The sequence below is a fragment of the Oncorhynchus kisutch genome, linkage group LG25 (assembly GCF_002021735.2).
Source record: "Oncorhynchus kisutch isolate 150728-3 linkage group LG25, Okis_V2, whole genome shotgun sequence".
Classification (NCBI taxonomy): Eukaryota; Metazoa; Chordata; class Actinopteri; order Salmoniformes; family Salmonidae; genus Oncorhynchus; species Oncorhynchus kisutch.
In genome coordinates, this window is record NC_034198.2 from 35,811,655 (window position 1) to 35,825,072 (window position 13,418).

General features: G+C 41.0%; 1 protein-coding gene across 1 annotated transcript; it reads left to right on the plus strand.

Moving 5' to 3' along the window:
* The first annotated feature begins 2,980 nt into the window (after positions 1–2,980).
* LOC109869938 (noggin-3-like) lies at positions 2,981–4,596 on the plus strand. The gene has a single exon (XM_020460260.2). The coding sequence runs from the start codon at positions 3,589–3,591 to the stop codon at positions 4,258–4,260; it is 672 nt and encodes a 223-aa protein (XP_020315849.1). The 5' UTR covers positions 2,981–3,588; the 3' UTR covers positions 4,261–4,596.
* The last annotated feature ends 8,822 nt before the right edge of the window (positions 4,597–13,418 follow it).

Below are 13,418 nucleotides of genomic sequence, written 5' to 3' on the forward strand. Positions count from 1 at the left end.
GGAAAATACATTTTACACGGTCATCCAACTCGGAATTCCAGGTCGGGAACTCAAACCTCTTTCTAGAGCTTCGACCTGAAGATCACTGACATTTATTTATCTTACGGTTCTGACTTGGTGTACAGGAAGAAAACTGTAAGAACGGCCCATATTCTGAATTCTGTCGCTGTACATTTCAAAAGTGCTGAACAAATATTTATAACTATGTCAGTCCTAACTCTCTCATTAATGTCTTAAAATTTCGGATTGCCTCTTTTCTGCGCTCATCGTTCCCTTATGCCATAGTTTGTACATCTCAATTGTCAGTAGAAACCACATTTGTTTAAGCAAGTCAGCCATGTTTTTTAAAAGGCAGGATATGAGGCAGAATGAACTGTTTACTCCACCAAGATGTACAAGCTACAATCACCACTGGGTACCGGGGATAAAATGAAATAACTGAAAAAGACCTGGAAAGACGTTCTGTACAAATTTCCAAATTACATCAGGAAATAGAAATCTGTGAAAACTACCCAACATGGTTCTGATAAGATTTCAGTTCGGCATTGGATGCATATTTTATGTGGTTGAAGTAATATAAGCTTTTATGATTCTGATAAAGCCAGCAGCTCTACAGATGGTATTTAACTGCACATTCACATTCTCTCAAGATGCTGAATGAAAGAAATCATATATCTCCACACCTTTAGCCTACATTCGGGGTAGATCTGTCATTTTTCTGCAAGAAAGGCTTTATTCCGCAGGAGTTAATGTCAAGGCTATGTAAGAGGTTATATACCTACACATAATATCAAGGCTATGTAAGAGGTTATATACCTACAGATAATATCAAGACTATGTAAGAGGTTATATACCTACAGTCAGCATCCAGATGTCAGTTTCCATTTAACCCATCTGAACTGTAGGCTACAGTTCCTTTGACATTTCCTAGGCCTATTTGAAGTCCCCGTCTCGTGACGAATTTGTGTGCCAGCACTGCTATCATCCTTTTTACAGCACTGCTATCATCCTTTTTACAGCACTGCTATCATCCTTTTTACAGCACTGCTATCATCCTTTTTACCACTTCTCCAAATCTTTCCCAAACATTAGGCTGCTTTTCTGGCCCTCCCTAGTCTTCATTTGCAACTCTCCATTTTGCAGCTTTTCTCATATCATATAAATCATTTCATTCAGAAGCTCAAGCTAGCAGCATCGAATAAACTTTGTAACGACAGACCCGCCAGTGTTCTCAAATCTGCGTCCCTGCGCATCGTCAGCTGTCGCACAGACAGGCAGACGGACAGACAGCCAGGAGCCAATATTATTAAATTACACATCTCTATCACTCAATTTCTATAGCTGGATTCAAACTTGCAATCTTTGGAATCAGAGGCAGATACATATACCCATCTGCCAAACCCGAATCCTACTTGAAGGTAACAGTGCTCACTGTTGCCCCTAGTGGCCGGTTCCCACGTCATCTCCTGACATCCTTAGACAGATGGATGTTGAATACTTGTATCACGGGTGACCTAACTAATTTGACGTGCGTACAGTTAGGCTCTAAAGCTTAATGCCAGATAACCTTGAATAATTAAAGAAAAACCTCAACGTAGCCAATAGATATAACAAGAATGACAAGTTTATGGATTTTTTTAAAGGTATTGTTTTGTCTTGATTCAAGCCGCTCGCCACATACAATGTTTCATGACCATAAACCGGCAGGTTATGAGTCAACCTGGTCATCACCAGTACGCTGATTTCTCCTCTGTGCCGCAAAGCCTTTAGGATTCCACTAAACATTCATTACCTATCTCTGCACTTAGCAAAATATTGTCATCTGCACTATTTCAGTTATCCGTTTTTCGGACTATTCTCTCATTATTGCTTTAATTTATTTCAGCAATTTGAGGGTTTTCTGTATAGCTGTCTAATGTCAGAGGGGCATATTATTCTGTTTTAATGTTCCTCCTGAATCTCTATGATACATATAATAGTTTTTATTTAGTTTATTTTTCTTTAAACAAAGCTGAAATGTACTCAGTCTGAAGTGTATAAATACTGGTGAAATCAGTCACCAACATGGGTATGGTGGTGTAACAAAAAGATTGGAATCCTTTGAATCAAGAGGCTTTGTGTTCAAATCTCAGGTAAGGACATTACATTTTTAAATAAACATACACGATGTCGTAATGTATGTCGAATATTTAAGTTGAAAACTATGTTAAAAGCATACAACACATTTTTGTTTGCAGGGCATCACCTGTGAAATCTCATGTGAAAATCCACATGTGAAACTTCATGTGAAATATCATTACATGCGAATTGTTAAAAAAAAACATGGTTTCACGGGATTTCATATGTGAAAATCCACATCAGCACATGTGAAATAATGTGCGTTTTCCTTAAAGGGATGTTTTTGTCAATTAAACTCTTTGTCCACTTTGTGTCCGGGACTACAAAAAAATGAGAAAAAAAAAATCAATAAAGGCGTCGATGTCAAATGAAAAGGTTATATAATATTGGTAATGAAAAGGAGGACTTTGCTCACTCTCACCCCGTCCTGGATGAGTCTAAACACACGTTGAGAGCATCTAACTGGAGAGAGAGATATAAAATAAACATTGCTATGGCACCAGCCATTATTTAAAAAAATCTCTGGCAGTTTGTCTGTCTAGAAGAGACGGCTTTCGGCACCTCAGCTGTTGAACTTGAACTGTTCCTTGATTTATGACACCGCTGGTATTCAATGTATGAGATGAATCAGACAGCTAAGACAATTACGTGTTATTGCACTAGAATCTAATGTGCCTGGTTTGGGTGCATCAGTCATATTTATTTTTATTAGGAAAACGCATCAATTAAGTTTGTAACGATACATTTGGAGAGATATGGTCTATAGGCTTACTCATGTCTGCGTTTTACTGGTGGTGGGGAGGGAGGATTACATCACCGCGCACATGGATATATCGTCTGAGCCAGGCGGGGCTCAGTTTGGTGTCCGGCAACGGCCAGTGCATCATCTAGCCCTAGACAACATGCGGACACCCAGAAACCAACAGGACCCAACTCTAAGACTAGTGAGAAACCAGGACCTGACGCACTTTACGCACGAGAGAGCCCAGTGGAAATGCAGCCAGGGCGAATCATGCTAGTGACACCGCTGGGTCTGGTATAACGTTTTTGTTGAAAGTGCTTTGAATGTGCGTTTTTTTTTGTTGCCTCGTTAAAACAGTGAAGGGCTACGTTCTATTCATTCAGACGCGTGTCATGGACTCTAAAGTTACGCAGCGAAACTCTCCACTGGCTCAGGGCATCAACTTTCCTCTCTCAGACTGCAATCACCGGTTGCTATGGTGACTAAATTCCAGCCAGCTGAAACTTTTTGAGGCATTTTTTTCGCGGAGTTTGAGAAACAGATCACCGGTTGGAGCGCGTGCGTGACGACGGGCGCTGGACTACGGGGTGCCACGGGACTCCACACGCACACACACACACTTACACCGACACCCCGGGGGAAAACGGATGATCGTTTCTACCGTATAAGGATTCTACTTGTTATATTGTTCTCTATATCACTTGGAACTATTGTTACCAGATAGAGATATGGATAACTCGTACTGTTTCCTGGCCATGTCCATGCTGGTTCTGTCCCTCGGGTTTAGGATAGAGGAGGGCATGTGCCAACACTACTACCTCCTCCGTCCCATCCCCAGCGACACTCTCCCTATAGTGGAGCTCAAAGAGGACCCAGACCCTGTCCTGGATCCGAAAGAACGGGACCTGAACGAGACCGAACTAAGATCCAACTTGGGTAGTCACTTCGACCCCCAATTCATGTCCATCACCCCGCCAGAGGACAAGTACTCGGGCAACGAGGACCTGGGCGACTCGGAGATGCGTCAGAAGCCATCCGTCGCGATGCCCAAAGAGATCAAAGCCATTGAGTTTGAGATCCAGCAAGGCAAGAAGCACAAGCCCAGTAAAAAACTCAGAAGAAGGCTGCAACTGTGGCTGTGGTCTTACACCTTCTGTCCAGTTGTTTATACATGGAACGACCTCGGGAACAGATTCTGGCCGCGCTACGTGAAGGTGGGGAGCTGCTACACTAAGCGTTCTTGTTCGGTCCCTGAAGGGATGCTTTGCAAACCTGCCAAATCGGCCCATTTTACGATCTTAAGATGGAGGTGCCTGCAGAGAAAAGGAGGTCTGAAATGCGCTTGGATACCAGTTCAGTACCCCATTATATCTGAGTGCAAATGCTCCTGCTCGAACTGAAATAAACTGAAATGATTTTTTTGGTTATTATTATTTCTTAAAAAAAAAAAAATCATGATTGTTTTTTATATGCACTGCCAAGTGTAAGAATGTATATTTTGTGTGTGTGTGGCGCCATTTAATTTTATGATGACACACTTTGTAGAAAGGTCAGTATTATTATTACAATATAACCAGCATCTACTGTATTTGTTGAACATATCTTGAATGTGATGTATCTTTATATTTATATTGAAGAAGAGCACTTCGCATTGCGAACCATTAAAATACTATTATTGAAGGACTTAACAGCTATTTTCCATTGTTTTGGGAAGAACAAATAAATACGTGGTTTTATTGACCTCTGATGTGGCAAAATTAGCCCAAATGTATAAATTGAGCTTGTGGAAACTGGATAAAGGGAAAGTTGGTGGGTAAATAATGTAAAATAAGAGTAACTGCCAACCTATTTATGCTTTATGTTTCATGTAGCCACAGTTCAAATAACCCACACAGATGACACTTCGGAAGGACTTTTTGTTTTGTTACAATTTTTGTTGGTTTACATTTCCTTTGTCCTCAAATTGCAGTACATTTGGCCCAATTTTTTTTAGACTATATTTTTTTGGACTATATAAAAAATAAGAAATGGGCCTTACAGACTATGCAGACTGTGGTTGTGGGAAAAGTTTAGGGAAAGTTTTAGTGTACTGTCTTTGATTATTCAGCTGCTGACCACACATATACATGTCTAACATGGAACCTTTCTGCTCTCAACATCTGTCCTGTAGCTACAGATATTGGCACATCTTGGTCCTCTTCCCTCTTGGTCCCCTTCCCTCTTGGTCCTCTTCCCTCTTGGGCCTCTTCCCTCTTGGTCTTCTTCCCTCTTCCCTCTTGGGCCCCTTCCCTCTTGGGCCTCTTCCCTCTTGGGCCTCTTCCCTCTTGGGCCTCTTCCCTCTTGGGCCTCTTCCCTCTTGGGCCCCTTCCCTCTTATGCCTCTTCCCTCTTGGACCTCTTCCCTCTTGGACTTCTTCCTTCTTGGGCCTCTTCCCTCTTGGGCCTCTTCCCTCTTGGTCCTCTTCCCTCTTGGGCCTCTTCCCTCTTGGGCCTCTTCCCTCTTGGTCCTCTTCCCAATTGGGCTCCTTCCCTTCTTCCTTTATTCCGCTTAGTAGGTGCTCTGTGGGTACACTGGTGATTCATTTTCCCTATTCTCCTCAGCCCTTTTCCTGGTTGCTCTCCTCAAACCCCAGATGGCAAGTCTAACTTCATCTCCAAAGGCCTTGAACCAACAATCCTGCAGTTATATGGCAAAGTCACCACCTCATGTGCCAGAAAGGTCCAGACACGTTGGCAGACAGAGGTATTCTACACTATAATAGCCAAAGAGTAGGATGCTTTGTTGTTGTTTGTGTATTGTACCACTCAGTCCCATTGAGTGTGGACACCTGGACACCGGTTTGAGAAAGATGAGGCAGTTACACACACTGAAAGACAGTAGTCTTTTTTCAAACCTGCTGCTTGTGACCTGCTGCTGCTCCTGCTACAAAATGAATGAACTACTTTCAATAAGTGTGAATTCTATCAGAAAACTTCCCTTGTGTGATGAGAATGGGGAAAACCCACACCACTCACTGACACGTCTTTTTCAAACCCGTGACCTCGGCTGCTGCTACCAATTGAAGAGACTATAGCTTCTGTGAATGTGGACTTTTCTCTTTTATAATCTGTCTTTATACTGCTATGGATATTTTTTTGGGCACAAATACCATTAAGTTAAGTTCAGCACACCAATCTTTCATTCAATCAGAATGGCTTTTATTCACAGTTCAAATACAGGTACTGTTTTACTGCGTGTGAAATAGAAAGTGTGGAATGGAAGCAAGCCAATGTGAGTCCACAGGCAAGCCAGGAGCACTGCTCATAACAACATGAGCAGGACCTGGTCTGGGCAACACTGCTTCATTTCATTACACTACCTCTTGATGAAAGCTACTACTGGAGCCTTTTACTAATTCAATATACGTTATATTTGACTGTACACGTTGTTTCAGGAAAGGGGAGCGAGATGAATTACATTTTCTGTCTGTAGAGACACCAGTTGCTTGCCAGGGACTTGTTTTTCTATATGCCCGTGTGCTTAAGAGTACGCCTGCTTTGAGAGGGGTGCAAAGCCCAGACACACCTTTTGATTATTTCTAACAAGTGTAACTGAAGTTTTCCTGCTTTCTCCAGATGTTCTTCTTCTTCTTCTTCTTCATTTCAACAGTTTTCTGAAGCAGCAGCAAAGCTTATGTGTGAACCTTTTGGAGTCACGAACCAAAGTAATCAAACAAGGACTGTGAAACTAAAGTAGAAGAGCATACGCCATAGTATGTGGTTATACTATACCAATACTATATTATACTATACCAATACTATATTATACTATACCAATACTATATTATACTATACCAATACTATATTATACTATACTAATACTATATTATACTATACCAATACTATATTATACTATATCAATACTATATTATACTATATCAATACTATATTATACTATATCAACACTATATTATACTATATCAATACTATATTATACTATACCAATACTATATTATACTATACCAATACTATATTATACTATATCAATACTATACCAATACTATATTATACTATATCAATACTATATTATACTATATCAATACTATATTATACTATATCAATACTATATTATACTATACCAATACTATATTATACTATATCAATACTATATTATACTATATCAATACTATATTATACTATATCAATACTATATTATACTATACCAATACTATATTATACTATACCAATACTATATTATACTATATCAATACTATATTATACTATACCAATACTATATTATACTATACCAATACTATATTATACTATATCAATACTATATTATACTATACCAATACTATATACTATACCAATACTATATTATACTATACCAATACTATATTATACTATACCAATACTATACCAATACTATATTATACTATACCAATACTATATTATACTATACCAATACTATATTATACTATACCAATACTATATTATACTATATCAATACTATATTATACTATACCAATACTATATTATACTATATCAATACTATATTATACTATACCAATACTATATTATACTATATCAATACTATATTATACTATATCAATACTATACCAATACTATATTATACTATATTATACTATATCAATACTATATTATACTATACCAATACTATATTATACTATACCAATACTATATTATACTATACCAATACTATATTATACTATATCAATACTATATTATACTATATTATACTATACCAATACTATATTATACTATATCAATACTATATTATACTATATCAATACTATATTATACTATACCAATACTATATTATACTATATCAATATTATATTATACTATATCAATACTATATTATACTATACCAATACTATATTATACTATATCAATATGAGTGCCCTAAGAACTTTACTGGAGTAACACAGACAGGGCAGCCAATAAATGTGTTTCATTATTTATGTGGTCAAGAAGTTCAGGACATTTTTATTGGCTATATAACTACAGCACCAATAACGTCCACATTTACAACAACAACAACGCGAGGTGCCTTATATTGATAGTAGTGATGGGATCAATGTATAATTTACAACTTCAACCGGCTTGTTTATTATAATGTAGGGGTGTAACCTGGATTGCCTAGTGCAGTGAAGCAGTGGTGTGGTCTCACTTCCCCTGCTCGACGCCAGCTCCATATTTGCGTCTCAAATGGTACCTTATTCCTTATATTGTGCACTAAATAGGGAACACGGTATCATTTGGGACGCATCCCAAGCCGCTATGCCCTGACAGTCGGAAGGCTCATTGTAAAGGGATTATAAATTAAATACCTTCATTTTCAGATTCCTTCATTTAAGCTGCATGGCGCCTCAAATACATACTGGGGCTGGAGGGATGATCACATGTAAAAACATTTCAAATGTTAAAAAAAAAACAGTCTTTCTGCTTGGGTTATGTCAGGTCTGAGAGAGAGAGAGAGAGAGAGACAGAGAGAGAGAGACAGAGACAGAGAGAGAGAGACAGAGAGAGAGAGAGAGAGAGAGAGAGAGAGAGAGAGAGAGAGAGAGAGAGAGAGAGAGAGAGAGAGAGAGAGAGATGAAGGAATAAAAGAAAATGACCAGACAGACAGAGAGAGGACAGTGAGTTTTTTTTGCCAGTGTTAAAAGTGTTGAGTACTTTTCTGACACAAATCTTTAATGGGATGTGGAATGTGGAGCTCAGAGTCATGTCCTAGTGTTTTAATAGTGCTGATTCCACATCCTTTAACACCGTGTCATGATGATCGTCGGGCACGTGCACAGATAGGGCACATGTCCCTATGCCCTTCCAGTCACCGAAGTGCCCTTTTCGGTGGTGGTATAATTTCCCCCCCAAAAAAACATTTTTGTGTTGTTTTTATATAGATTTTGTCATTGTTCTGAGACCATTGCCTACAAGTCGTCGTTAAATTACCATCTATGCTTCAGAACCAACAAGTTGTGCATCTTGATTGTTGACCAATGGCCAGTCATCAGCATTGGCGTGCAAAGGCGGCGCTCATATCCATACTAGTGACCAGAAATAACTAGTTTAATTTCCTCCAATTTTGCAAAAACAGAGTAGGCCTAAGTTTATCATCCATATAAAATACAGTTTAGCAATCTACTACCGACTCATCTTTGCCAGAACAACAGGTTACCTGGTTATTTGAGTTATTATTGTCTTATTTCAGATAGGCCTCGTTTGGGTGGCTACTGGCTATATGTCTAAAGATAAGCAGCTGTAAAATCGCACTGCCATCAATATTACGGGATGAACATATCCTGGCGAATTTATTATGATATTTGTAAGGAAAAACAGGGCTACCCGGCTGGCAACGAGCACTCTGCAGATAGGCTGCCCTCCGACGTGAGGGCGCGGTGCAGACAGAACCTGCTATCCACCTGAACCGGCAACCACTGCTACAAGTAGGTCGTATGCTTTTTTTTTTACTCTTGTGGACTCCAGAAAAGAGACATGATACAGTATAACCATTGTTGATATTGGCTGCTAACATGAATGACTTTCAGCTCCAAATGCAACGGTACAACTATTTAATTTAAAACAATTAATTTCTGTCGTCTATCTTGGGTTTTGAAAATACGTCACCGTTCGTGGCTGTAATGACAGGCTACATTAGCGCAACGATTATAAGCGCGTGTGCGCTTGTGCACACGTGCATGTGCGTGCACGGGGGTCGCGAGTTTTGAACCACTCATTTTCACAGGTTTGGAGTCAAACATTTTGCAAACCACTGGGATAACATGAGTGTAACAAATGGAGTTGGGTTGGATATAGTAATGATAGACTACAGTATTTCTTACCACAACCCTGGGAAGTAGGGGTGCTGTGTGTACTAATAATAGCTTTCCCATGTCAGCGAAAACATTGCAGCACCCCCACCCCCAAACCTCTCCCTACAATCTTCTATTTTGACTGAAAGTGTGTTGGTTATTGTTAATAATTGCTGAATTTACTCCAGTTCACAAATATTTTACTTCTCAGATGGTGCTGCTTTCCCCTCTTTTTGTAATCATTGGTCAATGACGCTGTTGTGTGAATTTGCCCTTTTTCTTCTTTTTGAGCACATGCCCTCCAAAGGGTCTGTGTCGTGATGTTTTCGGTTTCTTTTTCTTTCTTTAATTGGATCATATCTCTTACAATTCCTGGATCGGACTCAATGACTCCCCCCCCCCTCCTCCCCCACTGCACCCACACACTCAGCATGCTAAGTAAACTAAAATACTATCTAATAAGAATAATACTACTGCCTCTTCAAAGTTCAAAGCCTGTTTTATCCCCAACTTCACTTTTACAGAATTGCAATGATTTCATTGATGATGTCAACTAGCTTGTTATGTCCACAACCATTTGAATGAGGTGAACAAGTCAAGGGAATTTCCCCTACCTTTGTATGCTGTTGCAATTTACTCTTTCATCTAGCTATCAATAACATCTAAAACTTTAAATTCCATCCTCATCAAATAGTTTTTCACTTCAATTAGTTTCCACAATAAGCACCTGAAATCTTGCTCTGATGTCTCTTTGTCCTATTTCCCAAATCCACTCATAGCCCAGGTCATTGGAGCTCTCTTTCAAATGCCCATCTTGTTTTGCTTTCAATCATCAAGGATGGAGAGAGGTGGAAGCGAAGGAGGGATAGAGGAAGGGAGAGAGGTGGAAGCAAAGGAGGGATAGAGGATGGGAGTGAGGTGGAAGCGAAGGAGGGATAGAGGATGGGAGTGAGGTGGAAGCGAAGCAGGGATAGAGGAAGGGAGTGAGGTGGAAGCGAAGCAGGGATAGAGGAAGGGAGTGAGGTGGAAGCGAAGGAGGGATAGAGGAAGGGAGTGAGGTGGAAGCGAAGCAGGGATAGAGGAAGGGAGTGAGGTGGAAGCGAAGGAGGGATAGAGGAAGGGAGTGAGGTGGAAGCGAAGGAGGGATAGAGGAAGGGAGTGAGGTGGAAGCGAAGGAGGGATAGAGGAAGGGAGTGAGGTGGAAGCGAAGGAGGGATAGAGGAAGGGAGAGAGGTGGAAGCGAAGGAGGGATAGAGGAAGGGAGTGAGGTGGAAGCGAAGGAGGGATAGAGGAAGGGAGTGAGGTGGAAGCGAAGGAGGGATAGAGGAAGGGAGAGAGGTGGAAGCGAAGGAGGGATAGAGGAAGGGAGTGAGGTGGAAGCGAAGGAGGGATAGAGGAAGGGAGTGAGGTGGAAGCGAAGGAGGGATAGAGGAAGGGAGTGAGGTGGAAGCGAAGGAGGGATAGAGGAAGGGAGTGAGGTGGAAGCGAAGGAGGGATAGAGGAGAAGGTGGGTATTCTTGGGTTTCAAACAGACCGTTATCGGTGGAGAGCAGGCAGGTATGCAGGCCGAGGTCAGACCAGGCTTTGATGTCTGTGTGCCTGTGTGTGTGTGCGCGTGTGATGTGTGGTGGTTGGCACTGCCAGGTCTGATAGGGAATGCCATCCGTCATGGCAGCTTCTGTGTCAGGATTCTCAGCGCTCCATTCATACACCAGAGATGGCAAAACAGACAGTCTTCTGAGGTTTCAAGAGTGAGCCATCTTTAGCTCAGCGAAGAGGGCAAAATAACATAGAATGTTATCAACAAACTTTTCTAGCGCTCAGCATTTTAGAAGTAAAACTTATCACGAACAGAAGTGTTAAAAACATTCATTCGTTCATGCAAAGCAAAGGGAAATGATGGTATAGTTTTGAAACACACTTAAACTAAACATGGTAGGTGATACATTACATGCAACATTCCTCACACTGATCATTCAATGAATACAATTAAACCCTAAATTCTCATTAGATAAAGTATTATTGTTCCTTTCACATAATTATAACACATAAAAAGAGGTCACAGATGATGAAATGTATTTATATATTCTCCGGACATCAGACAGTGTCTTCATATTACCTCAAGCACGCACCTCTACTCTGTTTCGGTTCAGTAGGAAAATGCAGTTATAGCCGAGTTTCCCTTTAACAGTTCTATAGCTGGCGGTCACATCTAGTGGCAAAGGAGGAATTCACACGGAGGGAAACCCACGCGCACGTGCACACACACACACACACACAAACACACACACACACACACACACACAAACTAATGCTGAGGGCATTACCTCTGTGACAGACATGTCAGTATGTCTCTGTGCTGGCTGCACGCACACACACACACACACACACACACACACAAGCACAAGTACGCATACAGACACACACACAAGCACGCATACAGACACATGCAGGCACGTACGAACATGCACGCACGCACACACAAATCAGATTTCTCACCATGTGTGTGTGTCTGTCTGTTTGACTGCGTTCCCATGTGTGTGTTTATGCATGCATACCGTAAGGTGCATATCTGACATTTTCCCAAATACTGACCATGTAGCCTCCACCATATATTCTCCTAGCTCTACGTCAGTCAACTCATCGGACGGTCCAAAATATTTGCTTACTACACACCTATTTTCAAACATTCCCAGTTGTATGAATAATTTATATTGGAGAAAAGCTGGCGTTCCTTCTCTTTGCACAGAGCTGAGGAACGCTAAGCAATTATCTCTTCAGAATATTAAAGAGGGTTTGAGTCTCTCTGGGCAGACTGTCATCATTCAGACCCAAACAGACTGACAGACACACAGCTAGGGAGAAGTTCTCACAAGTAAGCTATGAGCCCTTTACGCAGCCCCACTGAACAATTTACGAAGCCCCTATGAACCCTTTACGAAGCCCCTATGAGCCCTTTACGCAGCCCCTATGAAGTGGATGGCTCGGTTGGTTGAGGGATGGTGCTTTCAACATCAGAGGTGTGGGTTTGACTCCTGCCCTAGCAAAACCCCAGTGATTATACTTCTCTGACCTAGGTGGTGACGTTAAGCTGCTACAGCCCGTTGTCATTTACTCACAATGACTGGCATGTTAGCCTTATTGTTATCCCTGATACCGAAATACACACACACACACACACACACACACACACACACACACACACACACACACACACACACACACACACACACACACACACACACACACACACACACACACACACACAAACATAGGCATGCAGACATGAACACACACACACACACACACCTGCCCATCCCGATCGTCTCTCTCCAATATTCCGTTGTGTTAATCTCGCCATACCACACAGTCACAATGAGCTTGTGTTCTCTAGGACTTCATTTCCATTACTTCGTTCTCTGCCAGAGAATAGACAGATACACGACTGGATCGACCTGAAATGAACCTTAGAGAAGTGGTGGGAAGATAGAGAGAGACACAGCTTTTGTACTAATTGGGTTTAAGTTAGTTCTTCAACGTATTTGATATACTGTTAGTCATTTCAAGTGATTGGAAGTGATTGGAAACAGCATGCAGCCAGAGCAGTGTGCAAGTTGCACATCACCACTAGAGGGAGGATAATGCTGACAGAGCTGCACATCACCCCTAGAGGGAGGATAATGCTGACAGAGCCGCATATCACCACTAGAGGATAATGCGGACAGAGCTGCACATCACCACTAG

Excerpts from the sequence above, each read along its gene's own strand:
- LOC109869938 (XM_020460260.2), top strand. The coding sequence starts at position 3,589 with ATGGATAACTCGTACTGTTTCCTGGCCATGTCCATGCTGGTTCTGTCC.